The sequence below is a fragment of the Amblyomma maculatum genome, chromosome 1 (genome assembly GCF_055883805.1).
Source record: "Amblyomma maculatum isolate TAMU_Amacu chromosome 1, ASM5588380v1, whole genome shotgun sequence".
In the NCBI taxonomy this organism is placed as follows: domain Eukaryota; kingdom Metazoa; phylum Arthropoda; class Arachnida; order Ixodida; family Ixodidae; genus Amblyomma; species Amblyomma maculatum.
Window position 1 is genome coordinate 328,732,369 of NC_139344.1, and position 19,780 is coordinate 328,752,148.

Sequence of the window (19,780 nt, forward strand, 5' to 3'; positions counted from 1 at the left end):
ACACACACACACACACACACACACACACACACACACACACACCACACACACACACACACCCACACACACACACACACACACACACACACACACACAGCATGGTTTATATGCCCGTACACGCCTCTGAATTTGCACGATTTTACACGGCATAAAACAGAAAAAGAGGGATTGAGATGAATGCGTTGAGTGAAGCGTCGCAGCATGAAACTAGAATGCCACGAGAGCAGAAGCAACTATTCGCAAATCAATGATACAGGCTTTGCACTGTTTTGTGCACCATGTCGCACCATGCAGTGGGCAATCAACAACTCACGGGAACATCAAATTTTAATAATCGCATGCGCTGCAAATGAAGGTCTCAAACACGACATACTGATATCAATGTTAGTAAACAGAATGGTGACAAAACAGCGGCCATTCCCAGTCTTCTTGAACAACGTATAGCTCACTTTTGCGCCGGAGCTGCGGCGCAGCGGCGGCATCAGTTGCAGCGCTGGCAGCCTGTGCTGCAAGGTCATGGGTGCTGTTGTGGCTTCTGCAGTGGTTTGCTAAGCGGTCGCATGAGGGCAATCAAACCATGGGAACATCCAAATTTTAGTAAGCGTGCGCTCCGCAACTGCACATCTCAAACACGACACAACGACGTGACTCGTAGCAAACAAAATGGTGGCAAAACAGCGTCCATTCCCAGTCTTCTTGAACAGGGTCTAGTTCACTTTTGCGCCGGAGCCTGCGGCGCTGCGGCAGCACCCGTGGCAGCGCTGGCAGGTGCTGCGGTGGCTTCTGCAGTGGGTTGCTGAAGTAGTCTCATGCGCTTCCTAGTATAGTGCTGCCAGTGTAAAAGCTGCTGATCCTCGATGAACTTTGCGCACTGAGCGTTGGATATCTCGCGTCGGAAATGTTCGTACTGTAGCAGCTCGAGGAAATACAGGCACATAGGGTACTTCAGGTACCTGGAATATTCCGGCTTCTTCCAGTACTGCAGATAGTTGAGGTAATTCACAAACGCTTTTTCTTTGAGGTAGCCACGCTGTGCGAGGAAATTGAGGTAATTTGGGTTCGCCAAGCACTGCACGAACTCAAGTTCAATCTGAAAGCGTAGCTTCTGCTGCTCGTCCGTTTCTTTCGCATTCATTTTTTCACAGCAGTTCAAAGTTCGCAGAGGGGCATAGAAACATATAAAAAAGGTGAATCAATGCGTCGTTGCAGCTAACGCATCTGCACAGCTGATGAATGAGTTCTAACAATCTCAAATACGTTGCTGACGCCGGCCATTGTGTAAGTTCGTGGATTGAACTTGAGTCGGATTGGATCGGGTTCGCCCTGACTGTTTTATGTGGGAAGCTACAAGCTATAACAGTTATAGCACAAGGCAACAGTTTTGCAGCTATACTGCTTTAAAGTTCTCAAAAACCAAGGGCATAGATTTGTGTTCTAAAGGCATCATCTGTTTCTCTTTTCTTTTTCTTTTTAAACACAAAAATGAAACAAGCTTAACGGTGGCGTCATCTCATGTTCATCCACCTAACCTCTTATTGGAAGCGCCAAATTCAAATGTCTTAGCTTAGCAACAATATCAGCAGCACGGTGCCCAGTAATCAGCGGTATTGAAGAGCTCAGGCATGTGCAGTAATAGCTACATTGGGACTTGTCTTCATGGCTTGCATTTTTCAGTCGCTGTCATCCCTTCGGTCGTAGCAACTCTTAACTCTGTTGACGAGGGAGAGCATATGGCAATTCTATACAACATCCTTGGTCTTAATCAACCAAACACTCTGGAGTCCAGTAGATGGCTGGCTAGTACCGGCTTCACGCCAGCTGCCATGCTAGCCCACCATGGGCCCAGCGAGAGCCTGAGCGCTTCTATACTCCGCGTACACATACCTGATCAAGCCGGTAGTATCTGTATCTAAGCTATGCATGTCGGATCATCATGACCTGTGGCGTTAAGTGGAGCAGTCTGTCTCTAAGCAACGATAACGACCGAAAGCACTCTGGAGGGGCTTTAGGCAACGGTGCACGATTAGCTGGGCAGGATTAGCTGGGCGGGATTAGCTGGGCGCTGTCGAGAGGCATCATGGATTATCATGTTATCTAATCTGACCTGGTGAATTCCGTTACAGCTACCCTTATTGAAGAAGGGCACTGCATCTAGATTCTTTTTTATGCATTTACTTGCCCAGTGTTCGTCTGTTCGACCTATCCTGTGAAATCGAGGAAGACATTTCATATCAAGCGTGCTCACAGCCTCCTCTCTCTCTCTCTCTCTCTCTCTCTCTCTCTCTCTCTCACACACACACACACACACACACACACACACACACACACACACACACACACACACACACACACACACACACACACACACACACACACACACACACACACACACACACACACACACACACACACACACACACACACACACACACACACACACACACACACACACACACACACACACACTACACACAAACACGCGCGCGCGCGCACTTGCGCACTTACGCACGCACGCACACCGCGTCCGACTTGGACAGGAAACAATTTTCTAAGTATACACTTTTCACGCGATACACTGCGTACAGTTAAAGCTATATCTGTTCTTTATAGCAAAGCTTAGAAATGCGCAAACACGGGGTATTAGAGCGATAATTCGTACCATCTTGGGCACTCCACAAAATAAGCTAGAGTATTAAAATGTTATTTATACCCAGTGCTTAAATACTGGCTCCATTGGGGGAAGGGTGGGAGGTCTCTAGTGATTCTAGCGCAGGTGGAAAGGGAAATAAAAAGTGAGGGGGAAAGTGGCTGAGGGCCTGCCTCGCATATAGTTTTATAGAAATTTAAGAGGAGAAAATCAGTTTTCTTCTTTTGGGGTTTTAGAAAATATATTAATGGCTTCAAAACCTACTGATAAATTGGCGAAAAAACAGAAGGAATGTTCTGACAACCACTGACAAGAAAAAAAGATGACAGCCTGCTTCGTACCCTTATCCTTTATCCTTATTAAGTGCTCTTTCGTATTGCTAATTAAGAAAGCTTTAAAATAAGGTTCACCTTTGATGTTGACAGCCTTCTGTTTAGCAATATATCAGTGCTCCTTAAAGTCAATAATTAAGCTTAATAACATAATGATAGTTTATTAGTCGTTATTCGGGCGCAAATGGGCCTCAGATCCCTCTTGAATGTTGGTGGGGGGGTCTCAGACCCCCGAGACCCCCTGACCCTGGTTACGCCTGCCACTCGCATGCCTTGTGCCTTTGGATGGCGACGAGTCGGGTCTCCGGAACTCAGGCGACATACTGATAAATTAATCAATCCTTATTTATGCGCAAACATCATCTGACAATCACTGGATCTTGCTTACCTATCGCTATTCAAAAACAAAAGTGCGTCTACAGGTTTGAATTCTTCGAAGCACGGCGCAGTCACGCTGGCTGTTTTCAAACTGCTGACAGCGATTTCTCTGACGTGTATTCATTTATGCTCTCTAAAAATGAAAAACTGGCTCACACGAGGTTGCTACCACGCCCCATAAGAGGAGTTGTGCTCAGGCTGCCCACAGAAACAGTTCTCTGTGGCCATGCAGAATTTGTTGAGCCCTTCCTCCCAGCAGAACGCCGAATCCGTGACAGAGCACATAATCCGCCTGGGCTATTGGGAACTTCGGAACCGGATCTAAATCTCCCACTGAAGCAGTTATTTCCCTACACACCTCTACGTTCTTCTGAAGGCATTTTTATACACATATGACCACCAAATATATGTACTGTTTATCGTCTAACCTCATTTACCCCTCCCTCCTCCGAAATAGAAAGAAAGGTTGTGAAAGTGGAAAAATAAAATAAAAAAATAGGTGCCATCATGGATGGCCACGGAATAATTTCGACCACATTGGTATCTTTAATATGCACTGACGTGGAGCGGGGTGGCTGCTCCTGGCCCTACGGGGCTGGGAATGGTAGGCCGCCGCCGTTTGCAGCGGGGGCTCGCCTGCCACCGGCGGTTGTACCTGTCGTTGTTTACACCCGCCACCGCTTCGGTGGCGAACTACGGCTGTTGTGATGCGCGTCTTTCTCTCTCACTCTTCGTTTTTTTTTTCCTTTCTTTCTTCTCTATTTTTCCTCTGTACGCACGAGGCAGCGGAAGTGGCTCAGCTACAGAACCAATAGCAAGCCAGTGCATTTTCTTTTCCTTCTTCTTACAGTCGCAACAACAACATTCACTGACATTGCGTGCAGTACACGGACGCCTCTAAGTTGCGCCTCCATCGAAACGCAGCCGCCATCGGCCGCGTTTGTATCCGGGTGCTGCAGAGAGTAGTCGGAAGAGTAGTCGGTTAAAAGAGAAGTCAAAGCAAAGTTTTTTCACACTTTTATAACACATTTTTCCTGTCCTACCTAGGACGTGGAAAATAAACAGCAACAGCAATGTACTTGGGCTGATAAACGTACCAGTAAATAAACGACAGTTGACGCCCGATGCATTCTTTATCATGTGTTTGCAGAGATAAGCAGAATTTTATTATTTATTTTACCACTTTTCTCTTTGTTGGGAACTGGCAAAATCTTCATGTGCAATAAATTTATGTGGCACGTAGCAGCCTCTTCTCCTCGTTCGATAATTTCCATAGCATCAAGTTTTATTTTCCCTTCGAGGGTTTGTGTGATACCGACCTTCTAACGCGCAAGTCTTCAACGCCTCACTTTCAGTATAAGACTGACTCGGCGTTAAGAATGCAGATTGATTCCGCGTTGTCTGGATCTATCTCTAGCTGGTAGGTTGAAATTATGACAGCACTGTTCATTGAATGGCTGACTCCGCTTAGTCGTTTCTGTGGAGGGAAAGATGCCTCCTTTCCTCGTCGGTTTCCCCGTGTTGAGTGTGCAAGCGGTTATTAATGCGAAAGTATTACTTCGCTATGTTCACAGATTTCTGTCTGCAGACCGTGTCTGCAGCAGTTGTAATTGCGAAGTGGTAGAGGTTAATGAGCGGTTTCAATCGATAGAGGGTGACGTAATGTTGTGTCCGAAAAAACAATTAGGTAATTAATTAGAATAACTGGTTCACATGAAAGGTAAGGCACAGTATCTACTACACTAGACGAGTTGCAAAACCTACAAGTCAGCTTCCCTGTGAGGCAGAAATTCATGCACAATGGCGGCAGAACCTGACTCTGCGGCAGTAGTTAGGTCCAGTGCATGCATCTACTACAGTCCACGCAGCTTCGGATGCAGTCCCCGTCGCACAGGCCATTGTGCGAGAACAGGTTTTTTGGGACATTCTTGACGCGGGCATAAAGGAAGGGAGAGCACTGCCACACTGGGTGAGATGCGGAATGCTGTGACGATTGGGCAAGGGGTGCGGGAGTTACTCTGCCGCCAGTCGCTGTGCCAGCGCTGCTCCCAACTATTATTCCAAAGTAAGTCTATGCCGCCATTGTGCAGGAATTCCTGCCTCACAGGGAAGCTAACTTGTAGGCTTTGCAACTCGTCTCTTGTTCTGTGGAAGCAGGTAAGGGAAGGGAGGAAGGTGGGAGTGAAAGCGGAAAGAGAAAAAGGGGTCGTAGTGGATATGACGTCAAGGATGTGACGTCACACAACCGGAAGTAGAGCCGAGAAAAAAGGCATAGGAAGGGATTGGCGTGCAATTTGGAAGTACCAGATACTAAAATGGGTAAACAAGAAGTGAATTCATGTGAGGTAGAGGATGTAACGTCACGCGACCGGAAGTAGAGCCGAAAAAGGGCATACGAAGGGAATAGCGCGCAATTTGAAAGTACCAAATACTAAAATGGGCAAACAAGAAGTGAATTAAGTAACTAGAAGCAACCAGAAGCAACCAACAGCAGCATCCGCGCTTTCGCATTACTACAATGTAGATTATGCAGTGCTCTTTAACTTTTTCGCTTCTCGTGCGAGGCAGCGCCGTGAGCAGCGAGATGCCTGCTTTCGCCAAACAGACGCATACATCATGTGTGTAGCTAAAAAAAAAAAAAAAACAAAGACGAAGTAACGAAAGCCACTACTTGTATTGGACCGGAAGCACGTTTCGTTTGCCGGGGCGCACCTCAGCTGCACGCGCGAGAGCTTTAGCTGGCGTCATTTCGTTCGAAGACGAACTCGGTACGCAAGCAGTATGCCACACTAAATGGGAGCCGATAAATAAGTCACAAAGCTAACAAGTGTACACTCATGGCTGAAAAAAGCTCGAGCTGGAAACAAGGACGGAGAAAGAACGACCAGGACAACCAAACAACTTGCCAAACTTTCAGCTCTTCCATGTGTACACTGGTAATTCGCGTCGTCCCACCGTGCCCCGATTCAACTCGACCGCGTTTACATGCTTTCTGCATTGGAGTCGAGTCGAGTTCACCAAACCCCTGCGCCAGAGTTGTCTCGACTCCACACCTCGATTCGACCCGCCAGCGTTTACCACCCTCGTCTGATGGAAAGGAAATGACAGAAAGAAAAAGGTGTAGAAACATCATATCCTCTCTCTCTCGTAAATACCCCTCGATTCAGCGTTCCGCGTTCGTTTTCTTTCGACGCCAAGCAACCATGTAGCACCGTGAAGCCAACGCGACGGGCACCATAGCTGCATTCCACTATCCGTAATCGGTACGAAGGGCCGCGTTGTGCGCGAGCTGACGTTGACTTCTTTCGATTGGGACAGATAAAGTAATTCCTTCTCGACTGCATTGTCTAAATGCTCGGCTCCCGCAAAGAAGACGTAGGGCTTCACTGCACAACTTCGTTGCTTATCCGCCACCTTCGCACAACTCTGGCAATGTATATATAGTAACTCTAGATTCAGGTTGTTTGTAGCGCCAACCTCGTAATTTTTCTGAACTCGACATTTTTGTGCATGTACGTTTTGTAGAAGGCGCTACTTAATACATTTATCGTACGTGGCTCTGCTATTCCACTATTATTTGTTTTTAAACACTTGTAGTTGATAATTGTCACCAGTTGAATAAAGGAACGAAAGCCCGAAACTTTAAGTTATATTCCGCCAAAAAAAAATAAGCCATGGAGCATTCCAGTCGTGCATAAAATATTTCATAGAGAGCTCGCGCTCTTCAAGCGAACTACGAAAAAAGTAGCTGAAATCATCGTGAGCGTGCCCATTCCTCGAGAGTCGTAGAGCAACACCGATGCTTATCCACTGACAGCGAGGTGTAAAAGTTTTCCACGCGAAACCTCAGCACCGGTAAAAGCTTGTTACTTTAACAGATTAGCATTTTCTTTTAGCCATTTTACAAAAAACAAACAAACAAAAAACGATAACTTTGATCAAAAATAACTTTTATGCTAAATGAGGCAGACATGTGATATTTTCAGGAAAAAGCAAACCCTGCACGACCTCTAACTATGCAAAAAAATCTCCGTAGCGGAATGCATATCTTGGAAGTTATTGTGCATATATTTTCCTGTTTCTTACACATTTCAAAGGCTCATGTCTAATAACGTACGCTATACTATACACACTATTAAAAATGCCTAACTATGTTCATTAGCATCTAATCTTAAAGCGTCTCGGACGGTTTTTCTCTAGGTGCAAAAGGTTTCGCACAATTTTGCATTTCCCGAGACAAGTGCTGCAGAGCTGTTTCTTACCTTTGCGTTTTTCTTTACAGCCTAAACACCTTTGCAGCTATTTATAAACCACTGCGTCACCGCGGCGGTTCGCGTATTATTTTTAATAATGTTAATAATAATCGGTGATAAAAATTCGGTGGCTGGCTAGTCCCCACCGCAAGCGGCGTTCGCCTACCGTCCCAGCCCCGTAGGGCCAGGAACAGCCACCAACAGCTTGTCCTCCTGCTCCTTGGAGGTCACATGGAAGCCCGCTGACCTTGCACCAGATATGGCGTAGTGAAGACTTGAAGTGTTTCTGTGTGTGTGTGGGGGGGGGGGGGGGGGGGGGGGGGGGGGGGCACTTAAGCTCCGCATTCAGGTCTATCCTCGCTTGCGTACACGCACGCCTCGCTGACATGCACTTTAATTGCTACTCGAATAATCACTAATCACCGAATTTATGCCCCTTATTTCACACATAAGCTCGGTACTAGTAGCATACACTAGCATACGTTACGGACCGCGGAACATAGATATAAAGCCCAGCTTTAACGAAGAGATTTGAAGAGGACCGAGAAGAAGAAAGAGAAAGAAAGGCGGGGAGATTAACCGGCTAATACTTACGAAAGGCCAGCGTGGCACCTATGCCACGCGGTCTCTCCCAACGATTTCTTCTTACCCTTTCCTACACAAGCAGCATTCAGTTTGAGATTATGAATTTCTCAACTTTATCGCTTTTGCCTATCATCCCGTGTTTCTTCCCTTTGCATCCGGGGTTCTCTGCAAAACGGTATATCCTTAACGCTGTCATGTTGAAGCGACGATTTTTCGGAGTAATTCCACGCGCACTCACTTCTCTCCCGCTTGCCGTTTCTGGTCTTTAGGGTTCTGTTTGGACATACTACCAGAAAAAAAAAAAAAAATTGAGGCAGTCTTAAGCTTCACATCTTGCGGATCTCCGTTCGCGTGCATGCACTGTGCTACTCGTACTCATTTATTAACAAGCGTCTCTGTTATCTCAAACAAACTATTAGCATAGACATAAGCTACCACGTTGTGTGAAGGATGAACCGACCATAGATCAAGCCCTAAATCAGACATAGATGATAGATGGAGAGCGGGCCTGACTCGAGATACAAGTGTCTCGAAGGCTTCGATTGTTTCTTGTCTCAGCTTCTCATGCGCTCTCCGGCACACAGAGAAAATAATCGGCGAAATAATCAGGAAAGGACCTTGAAGCTGCTAGCGCCACGACAAAAAATATATTCAAATTTATAGTTCGCGAAAAAAAAAAACAGTCAAAAGACGAAGAACAAAGACGAAGACAAGGCACATACATCGACTGGTGGTCGATGTGTGTGCCTCGTCTTACTCTTTGTCCTTTTTTTTTTTTTTTTCAAGAACATGTACCAACTGACCCAAGTTTCAACTCTGTTGTTATAGTTCGTGCATTAGCGCAAGCAGGAAATCCTTTACAATCAGAGGCACGGAAACCGACTCCCTACTGTTTCTTGTGAACGATTGCCTCAGGGCTTTTCACCTCTCTAAGACCGCTTAAACTTTAAGTGGGCACTCTTTATATGCGAAAAAGGCCACTCGGTAACGCGGAAGGACATAAAGGCTGGCGGCATGTCTCCGAACACAACTGAACATATATGAACAAACAGCACGCGAATACATCACTGTCACTTACAATTCTAGGAATAACCGATATTATAGTCATAGAGTCACATCCGCAGATGTAATATTCAGGCTGAATATCTCCATTGTTCCCAGTCACGCAAGGACTCGTGAGGCCGACAGGGGTCTAAAAACAATGGGTCAAGCGGAAAGATGCTGCGTCTTGAAGCTGTTCTGAACAGGTATAAGTAAGCCGGGAAAGTGTCAGCAGTAACTCTGGCATATAGAGCACTGCTATGAACTTACTAAAGACAACCATTTTGCTGGCGCTCGTCGCCGTTACCCTGGGTCGGAAGTTTACATTCTGTTCCTTGGCGAAGGAACTCCGAAGACACGGTATACCAAGAAATCAAATCCCCAACTGTAAGTTTGCAAAACTGCCTGGAACTGCGCGATTACCACTGAATGTGTGTCAATTGTCTGGCGACTTCAAGTCTGGCCGCCATTTACGGTCTTGAAAAGCATAAAAACATACTGTGCTAAAATGCCATTAGCCACGAAGGTTGGTGACTTGAACAGTTGCTAGAATTATCCTCATCCAACTAACCATCCTCATCAGCGCTTGGGCTAGGTCGGATGCAAAGGTAAGGCTCTCCCAACGATTTCTTCTTATCCTTTCCTACAGAAGCAGCACTCATGCAGTTTGCGATTACAAATTTCTCAACTTTATCACTGTTCCCTACCGTCCCGTTTTCTCTCCTTTTGCATCCGGGGTGCTTCTACTATATATCACGAGCTACGTCTGTGTAGAACGAGAGGAGGAAGATGGATAGCACGGTATGAAAGAGCATTGAACAAGGGTGGAGGGTAAGCTTCAGTTCGCAGGCCGAGCCAACGTTTCGATAAGCAGATTTGTCTTCGTCTGGGCCCAGGCGAAGACAAACCCACCTGTCGAAACGTTGGCTCGACCTGCGAACTGAGGCTTCCCGCTTCTGCCCTGGTTCAGTGCTCTTTTATACCGAGCTACGTCTGTGTGGTTTATATTGCTCTCCATCTCTTAAAGTAACGTAACTTTATTTATTTATTTATTCAATCTCTCATGAGAGAGATTGAAAAAATATATGCGTTGAGATATCCATATCTGAAGGCAGATTACATGTTTCTTTTACTTCGTGCGTATTATATGATAGCGTCTTTTAAGGAACACCGTGTAATCCTTCGTATCTGCTAATTTTTTTTAATTTTTTTTTTTGCAATCTGGCTTGGTCGTGGTGACATAGCCAGCATACAGAAGTGTACTCACGTAACATTTCCTGAATGCGTATCGAAACTCCCCTCCGGCTGCTCAACTGTTTAGTTTTGTTCGATTCGATTTTCAGCACACCGCTATACATAAGCTACTAGGGTTCTCGACAGTTCGGATCTCATTAACCAATGTGCGGAGAATAGAGCCCAAAATAGTCTTCATAATACGCTCTTGCCCGTGTTACCACTTTGGCCGCGTGGCTCCATCGTGGCGGCCCGTAGTCGCTTCGCCAACAGCAGACCGATGATAGCGCTGCCACGTGCCTTGGGATGCACTCATACTCAGTGCATAGTGTGAAGTGTTTCCGCCGGAAGCTCTTTGAGCGCTCCTGAGTGAAACTATATTATTTAATAAATTTGACACCGGACATGTGCTGACTTAGATGTCAGCAAATGCCATTAAATGCAGAGAAAAGAAACAAAATATAATTTACTATCTTTTATAACTAAGTGTTTCAGCACTCAGTTATAAAAGATAGTAAATGATATTTTGTTTCTTTCCTCTGCATTTAATGGCACTTGCTGACATCTAAGTCAGCACATGTCAGGTGTCAGGTGTCCTATGGCGGAGCGGGTCACTGACCTATCGGCGCAACTATTTGGAATCGCAATCGGAATGTGAAATCCTGGTCATGGCTCTGGCAGGTTGTGTTTGGCAAGTGACACGGCCGGGCACTAATAGGCTGGACGATTGTTTGATGTCACGAGGTCACATGATATGGTATAGGAGCTGCCAATTCGGACAGATTTTTTGACTGGGTGGGTGAAATGGCAACCGAACTCACCGAGAGCATGGATTCTGAGTTAGACATATGCCACCCCTATAGGCCACGCAGGCACCTTCACCCGGCTTAGTTAAGTGAGGATTTATATCTATGTCTGGTGGCCTTTCACACGATGTGTGTGCGTGGGGGGGATCCAGCGTGCCAGTAGTCTACAGCACAATAGATTCGGAACCGAAGATACAGCGACAAAAGCATGGTGCGTTTAAGATAACAACCTAATTTCGACTTTGTGTCAGTCTCTTATATGTACTTCTCTCTGTGTGTCAGTTTCTTCATTCTTTCCAGGAACAGCAGCCGACAGGAACGACCTTCCCCACCGAATTCCTGCCATCACCTGTCGCTCGACATTTCACGAAAGTGTTGTTGCGCGTCATGCATAAAGGAAACGTGTTATTTTACTTTTGCCCTACCCCTTGTAATACCCCTAACGGTGTATTCAAGGTAATAAAATGATGTGACAATGGTGTGCCAGCTTTGCAAATTGAAATGGCGGATGTGAGTGATCAACAAGAACTATACGTACCATCTGAGGAACGCAACAGCAACAACAACAAAAAAGGACATGAACATTCAAGATGTCTATGCGGACCAATAGTAGATATATGCAGAACGTAACGATGCCTTCTCGTGCATTGCCCTTGAGTCGCCAAACGCGAGTGCCAGATATATTTTGTTTTATTTACTGCTTTAATATTATTTCGGTTTATCTTCTCTTATAGGCAGTATTTCCTAGATATATGTGTCGAAAAAAAAAAAAAGGTTACCTTCTGCTTCCTAGTCTACTGCTGTTTATCCAGTTGGAAGACCATAAAAATAAAGATATATATCTTTAATGGATGACAAGCTACCTCTCCAGAGGAATCAAAGAGAGCACCGATGCCCGAATACGAACTTACTATTTCGTGGTGAAGCCCTTTAAGCAAAATGGAATTCTTCCGAAAGAAATGAATATGAGGACTTCATCAAGCCAGCGCCCGTTCACGAGAAACGCGAAAAGCCTGTCGCAAGTACCCTAACGCTACCTCTAGCCCGGAATCATTAAACTCTTTCTTAAGAAAACTCTTCATACCGCTTCTTCTAACATCCCCGCTTCTTAGACAATGGCTTGTGGCACACATCTCGAAATACACATATAGAAATTGCTCATCTTTTCTTAAGCCTTTATCGCTCGGGTGTCGCTGTTTCACGTCCTTTGTACCCACCAGCTGTGCTTCGGATCCATCGCGGTCACAAGTGCCACACCTGTACTTTGTGTTCGCGTTTCAACAGGCGTTTGTCTAGAACAAGTGGAACAAGCAAAACTTTCCTGACAGATGCGATGTGAATGGCAAAGCTGAGGGGAAAGCAAGAGGAGAAGGGGTATGGTTGTGCAGCTGGAGTATCGTTTTGTAATCCAAGGGTCCATAGCTCTATACATGTCATAACGAGCAGTCAAGTAGAAAATGGTCACAGACACAAAGCTATTGTCTCCTTTACCAATAGAGTACGAACAACAGCATTTTCGTTATCCTGTTCTTGTTCGGTTCCGACTGGAACATTCTCGTCGTCGATGCACTGGCGACAAACCATATGGTAGGATCGGCGACTCGGCGCGTCTTTTGGAGTCTTCCAATTCTTCTTCTTCCTCTTCGGTGCATATGGCACATAGCCACGGTGGGGGATTGCCCAGAGCGCATTGCAAGTGTCGACTCGACAGCGTTATGACTTTTGTCTGAAGGCTTCACTTGCAGATCCTCGTTCGCTTCTATTCATTTTGTTACTCACTTAATCAGCAATCTACTGTGACCATTCATGATGTCGATTAAGACTGTATTATAGATAATTTATTAATTATGAATTAGTGTTGCTAAAATATTTTGGAAAATATTTGAGGTTATAGGAATAGTAATCAATAAAAGAAGGATTAATAAATGCAATTTTTATTTGTAAGAATAATCCAGACAGATCAGCGCTAACAAACAAATCTTCCGGTAGCAAAACTAAAGCTATATAATATTCTATAGCTATAATATATCATTATAATATTATTATTATTACAGCAATAAGTTCGCTCCATTTCATCGGCTTCTTCTTATTATTATTTTGTGACTCGGATCTAGGTGGTATTGCTCGGAGCAACTCATGGTTACGGCGCATGCGCAGTATTGACTAGCGACGCTTGCCCGAGATGCGCCGCTGACTAGCCTTGTGCGGCTTTCGCTTCTCTGCACGCGTACGTGGCCAATAGCAACGTGTCGTTGCTAGGAATTAAACTCGCGCGTACTCATTACACTACATGTCACTTAGCTCTAATGCTCACGCATTAATAATTCTCACTGGATTCGGACCTAGGTGCTTCCTACGCAGTGTACACACACTGTGTAAAGCCTGAAGTTTTATTTGCCGTTGAAACTTTTTATCGTTTACAGCTGTCGTGTGCATGCACTAAGCCATCAACATTGCGAGAGATGGAAGAGAGTAAATTCAGCTTGTGGCTTTTCGTTTGCAGGGGTGTGCCTGGTAAATTCCGAAAGCGGCATGAACACAAAGGCAACGAACCGTAACAAGAATGGCAGCACTGACTATGGCCTTTTTCAGGTAAACGTGCTGTTTTCAATCTATACATTCATACAATTCAGTTGGTATATAGGTAAATATACATCCGTGATTGAAAAAGATGTGGAAAACGATGATTCCTAGAGAATTACAGCCAGAATATTTCCTCAATATCGTGCAACACGAAATCAAAGCTAAAATAATGGGAGATGGCGGTCTGATTGCATCCAGGGACGATAGAAAGCAAGTCTAAGAACGAGGTGAGCAGATGCGCAACGTTCTCACCGCCATATTGTTGCCCTTGAGTACACTTTCGCTTCTAGATTTTATAGGTCATTACAAAAACGTTTCGTTCACTGTTCAGTTCTTAAATATGTGCCATCTAGATTTTACTGTGGTGCTCCCAATTGTCGTTTGAGTGAACGAAATTTGCCGCGCTCGTGAATCGACTGCCCACTTCTAGAGGTAGGCTGATAGGCTGCCGATGGTTGCAGCGAACGTGGCTCGCTGCAACTTGCGCCCTCACGTGCGCCGATTGGCTGACGCGGGCGAAGAAACCATCGCAAACATATCGGCCACACTTTGCAACGGGGGAATGGAGTCACGGCCAGAGCTGATTTCGTTCACTCAAACCATGGTTGAGAGCAACACAATCGTGGCACGCGAATGTGCCACTCTCCTGTTTTTTTTTTTTTTTTTTTTCTTTCTTTTTTTTTTTTGCGGGTATTCTTTGCAAATTGGTCAAAGTTACACGTGAGGCTTTCTTTATCGAAAATAAATGGAATGAGGGTTTCCGAACGAGCTCTCCAAGTTTGAAAATCATATTTACTGTTTAAAGTCAATGTTTAGTAGAGGAAGTGGAAGATATCTCACACATTTGTAAAAAGAACGTATGATTTGTGCCGAAGTAGACAAAAATAACGCCTAATTAAGTATAACTAATGCTTATGATCAACAAAGGACCTATAATTGGGGTCAATTTTCGTCAAAATTGGCAGTGGCTTAACTCAGCTAAGCCAGAATATGGAAAGCGAAAACAGTAATATTCGTGGATGGGACCGAATCGTTTCTTTGTTGTTGTTTTTGTCGCATCTTCTTCTTTGTCCCCTTGCGTATTCGCTTTACAAGTCTGTATTCTCGCTTTTCGGGAGTTTCTATCGCTCATTTAGCTCTCTAAGCTTCATTTTTTCTACGTGTCACTTCTTCACGGCGAGCGATGCCGGATGAGTAGATTCGGCTGGTAGGCGAGCGTAGCGAGCGCTCGCACTAAGCATTGATACCTCATCCATGACATAGCACTCTTTCGCTTCAAATGTACCAACTATCCTATTTGAGCCTCCTACTTTCTTCTCCCTGGGCTCTTCCCTACTCATCAAGGACAAGAAACAAGCGGCACTCTTCTATGTCTGCGCCTTGTTAGCGCTTGTGTGTCTTTCTGCCCCGTCTCTTACGCGCAGTTTTACTTTTTCGCTTCATATGTGCAAATGTTTGCATAACGTATAGTCATGACTCACAGTCATAGTTACCTCTCAAGACTAATAGCCATTATGCAATGTAGCATGACTCAGAACCCAACCGAGTAACGTGATGTGAAGTAACGGAATGCTTCCACAAAGTAGGCATTCTTTAGTGTGTAGAACGTTCTTGAGCTTCTTTTGTTAGGTTCAGTGGTTTCTCCACAGCGCGCTAATCTGTGGGCGAGTCAAGTGTAATGGTATGCCCTTTTTTTTTCTTTTAAGAGCCACCTGTTATTTCAACACAACAGCGGTAAAGACTCAGCTGTCGAGAAATTATGGCGTCGGCTTTGTGATCGAAGCATCACGGACATGCCTCAGACAGGAGGCAGTTGGCAGGTGGAATGGCCACGACCTAGTTGGTCCTTTGTACCAACTGGGAATGGTACTTTTCGGGGTCCTTGGATCTAGAATGAGAAACGCCACCCCTAAGCCACGCAGACACGTTCGTACAAGAGCTCTTTAATATTATACCAGTTGCGAAACTTCTCATTGAGTCCGTGTATATTAAAAAGGCGGTTTTGTTTGGTAAAAATTCGGGTGCTATACGAAAAGTGACGGTTTCCGCGGCCATTAAAAGAAACTGTGTCTAAGTTGCAAACTTTCAGATTGTTGATAAATGCACAATCATCTAGAAAACAAACAAAAAAAAAAAGTTGAAGAGTTTCAATAGCAAAAGTTCTTAGCCATAACATACGTAAAGTTAATGAAGGTGGAAAAGAAATAAAAACAGGGATTTTAAGAAAGCAATGGCTGCTATTGCAGCAAGCTTTTAACCACTTCTATATGACGCGACAATTTGTATCCACTCGGAAGGTGCGTATAAAAAATAGTGACTTTTTGAAACAGTGTCCCAACTGGCATGATCCAAAACCTCTGGTTCGTACGTCGTGATTGAAGCAGGTTTTCAATTTTAGTCGGGTAGTCTTTTACATATCGTGGTAGCTCACAACAGCATGTTAATGAGCACGTGTAAGATAATTGAGGACCAAATTAAGAGGAAAGTGATTACAACGAGTAGCAATGCGCATGCGTGCGAACAAGGATCCGCAAGGGGAGTCGGCAGACGGGAGCAATTAACGCTTTCACGTTGTAAGCTTAAATGCGGAGCTTAGGTGTTTCCTATGCTTCATTATTTTTTGCATTCTGTGACTAATCCCAGATCAACAGCGGCTACTGGTGCAGCCCTGGTCCTCATAATATATGCCGAGTGAAGTGCAGAGGTAAGTACTTTCGACCGATACAACTACGAGATCATGCAGTGACTAGTCTTGACGCAGCCAGGGAGAGAAGTCGAGGCTTTCAGTGTATCTCTTCATTTTTAAACTGTCCGTGCACGATAAGAAACTCGCGTTTTTTTTTTTTTTCACCGTTAGCTTACCGTATTATATTAAGAACTCCCGCCTAGATACGTTTACCAGCTCAGCTGACCTTTTCTTTTTTTTTTTTTTTTTTAAATCCTAAAATGCACTTTTCCATTGAAACCGACGCCGCCTATTCAAAGGTGTTTTGGCACAGTCACTAGAAGGTCAAGTAAATAGAAAGTAACTAAAGAGAAAGGGAAATGCTTTATTAAATTCACACATGCAAAAGGCTGGTAAATTGCGCAGAGTCTTTTATTTCTTCAATGACAATGATAGTAGACGACGGTGCAGGTATCTCACGGAATTAACTTTACCTACGCAGCTCTCCTCTCTGACAACATCTCAGTGGCCGTAAAATGCGCCAGGAGGATTCACAAGAGTTCTGGGTTCAAAGCCTGGTGAGTATAAACTTATGGGTCGAGATCACTGAGGTATATCTCTAGCCACCTTCACCAATCAGCATCGTAACTAAATAAACAAGGCAAAGTCGCTCGTTTAGTTATTTTGCCTTTATTTTAGGTAAACTGCATCGAATTCAAGGAAGAGCAGTGTCGGTACCCACAACGGAACAGTACATTTATCGACAAGCGATAATAACTTACACAAAGAAGAAGGCGTTTTCTAGCAATTACGAGTTCAGCCATATGTCTTGTGTTGAGATGGATGCAATCATATTCATATTATTTACCAGAGGTCTACAAACATGTTAATATACTTCGAGAAGTTTTGCGCATTAAAGTCCTACTACACATGCCGCGTTACCGGACTCGTCCTGCGCACGCTTACTGGCAGAGGCGGGACCAGCTGGTGCCAATGAGCGTGCGCAAGACGCTTCCGATTAATCTGACAGAAGCGCTACATTTATCTTTTTACCTTTGCCTAAGAAGTGTAAGGCGAAAGTCTTGAAGAAGGCCCTCGAGGCACACCGGGGCAGCTTCGGGGCAGTTCTCCTCGGCCGCCGGGTGCAAGCAGTTGGGCGGTTCACAGCCGCTCACGCAAGCCGAGTACTCGTCGCAGGTAGCGCACTGAACCGCTGTGGACGAAGGACGGCAAGATGATGGACCCACCTGCGAACGACCTGGCTTTTCGAACTTATTCTGCCCTGTGACGATTGCATTCTTTGCTGGACGCTGACTGAGCAGGCAAAAACAGATCGCTTCTTTAAGATATTTTTCTAAGATATCTTTTTCTCTTCTAACGTATTAAGCCCTGTGACTCAATCACATAACGCTCTTATTCCGCGGTCGCGAAAAAAGTTCATCCGTCCGCATACATTGAAAATGAAGTGAGAAAAAGCAGTGATTCTGATGGAAGGATTTCGGAGATTGACACTCGACGACCGCAAATTGTTATTTGGGGCTGGCGTCAGTCAGGATAGTCGTGAGTCTGGACGTTACAAAAAAAAAAAAAAAAAAAAAAGAAAAAAAAAGAAAAAAAAAAAAAGAAGAGCTGAAAAGTGGTGGATTGTGCAAAGAGGAAGGAAGATCTTCTGAGCGCACCGTACTTGCCTAGAGCAAACTGATGTATTTTTCTTTATTGCCGCGATTTTCCTTTCGAGACGTCATCGCTCTTGTAGGCACCTAGTACTTGTATATGAATATTCGTTCGCACACAGCTTTATATGTATGTAGTTGATACTGAAAGGTTTGTCAAGTTGCTAACATCAGCTTCTGCTCTCATTGATTACGTCATGATCCGTACAAAATAAAAAGTATTTTTATATGTAACGTCCCTATAGCGTAGAAATTCAGTTTCGTATTTGGCTTTGCCCTTGAAGTGGCCGGGAATATTGCGCCCACTGTCTACATTGGGTTGTCAACATTCCCACCTTCGGTGTTCCCTTTTTGCAGCGAATATACTCTGCTCTGTTCTTTCCAGGTACGGTTGGCAGGCGAGGTGCCGTGGAAGAAACCTCAGCCGGTACGTCAGGGGCTGCAAATACTAAACAATAAACTGCACCCCCTGCTTATTGACGTCAACCAGCCTTTTGCTGCGCCTTTCGTGAAACGTACCAGTCAGACACGTTAAGGTACAAGCGGCAAAATATAAGTTTAGCAAAGTGGGAGCTACATAAACGGTCAACGCATCATCATCATCATTAACAGCAATAGTTGCAACTAATGCAACAACAATATGGCTTTTTTTGCAGTGTCAGCGCTACAACTAACTGATACACCACCAGTGGTAGCCCTACACTCTACAACAAAACAATGCAACTAAAACAACGTCATATATTTTCCGGAACTAGGAAATAGCTTCTGCTGATAACCTTATTAGACAACGCGTATTATCCGTTCCATTGATCGAAGGATCACTTTCAAGCTATTTCATCGGATATCTTAAGAAGGTAGGTATGAACATTGAAAATAGGACTGAAGGAGCCTGTACTATGGCATCATATTTGGGACAGTGCCAAACAGCCCAAGGAAGCTTGTTATTGGTTCTGCGTCGTGGCAGTCGGCGTCTGCAAGCCCTGATATCGGGGACACGGCTGCCGCCGCGCCACCTAGACGGCGTGCCATGGAAATGAGTGTCGTTGTTGTTGTTGTTGTGGCTGTAGGAAGAAGGAAAAGAAAATGCACGGGCCTGCTACTGGCTCTGTAGCTGAGCCACCTCCGCTGCCTCGTGTGGACAGAAGAGAAAATAGAGAGGAAAAGAAAAAGAAGAGAGAGAAAGACGCGCGCCGCATCAACAGCCGTCGTCCACCACCGAAGCAGTGGAGGGTGCAATGACGCCCTACAACTGATAAAAAATTTTGGAAGAAGTAGGTTATGTTCTGAAATTTAACCGAGAAAAGACGAGCTGAACAACGTCAAGAATTCTGGAAACTGCATAGACGCAACGTAGAATTGTTCCGGTCATTTCTAAACTTGCGACCTCTTCGGTGTTTCGTGTAGGTCGTGTGCATCGATGTGCATGACAAAATTAATTTTGAAACTGAATTAAATACATTACTGATTACTGTGCTGAAAATAGCAGAAATGTAATTAATTTACAGAACTAGTCCCGAAGTGCAATGAAATATTAAAATAATTTTGCTGAGTAATTCAATTACTTTTTTAAATTACTTTCTAGTT

The 19,780-nt window shown here is 44.7% G+C and overlaps 2 protein-coding genes across 2 annotated transcripts; one reads left to right on the plus strand and one right to left on the minus strand.

Annotated features, from left to right (window-relative positions):
• Positions 1-278: 278 nt before the first annotated feature.
• On the minus strand, positions 279-1,307 carry MED31 (mediator complex subunit 31). The gene has a single exon (XM_084587082.1). It carries the CDS (start codon positions 1,133-1,135, stop codon positions 713-715), a length of 423 nt encoding a protein of 140 aa, XP_084443208.1. The 5' UTR covers positions 1,136-1,307; the 3' UTR covers positions 279-712.
• Positions 1,308-9,429: 8,122 nt separating this feature from the next.
• On the plus strand, positions 9,430-18,724 carry LOC146207395 (lysozyme c-1-like). The gene is made up of 5 exons (XM_084587105.1): positions 9,430-9,623; positions 13,779-13,867; positions 16,502-16,562; positions 17,026-17,101; positions 18,582-18,724. Exons 1-5 carry the CDS (start codon positions 9,497-9,499, stop codon positions 18,646-18,648), a joined length of 420 nt encoding a protein of 139 aa, XP_084443231.1. The 5' UTR covers positions 9,430-9,496; the 3' UTR covers positions 18,649-18,724.
• The last annotated feature ends 1,056 nt before the right edge of the window (positions 18,725-19,780 follow it).

Bases quoted from the DNA above. Each gene is read 5' to 3' on its own strand.
- MED31 (XM_084587082.1), bottom strand. From the start codon at position 1,135: ATGAATGCGAAAGAAACGGACGAGCAGCAGAAGCTACGCTTTCAGATT.
- LOC146207395 (XM_084587105.1), top strand. From the start codon at position 9,497: ATGAACTTACTAAAGACAACCATTTTGCTGGCGCTCGTCGCCGTTACC. The intron at 9,624-13,778 runs GTAAGTTTGCAA...TTTCGTTTGCAG, and splicing joins AAGAAATCAAATCCCCAACT to GGGTGTGCCTGGTAAATTCC. The intron at 17,102-18,581 runs GTGAGTATAAAC...TGTTCTTTCCAG, and splicing joins AGTTCTGGGTTCAAAGCCTG to GTACGGTTGGCAGGCGAGGT.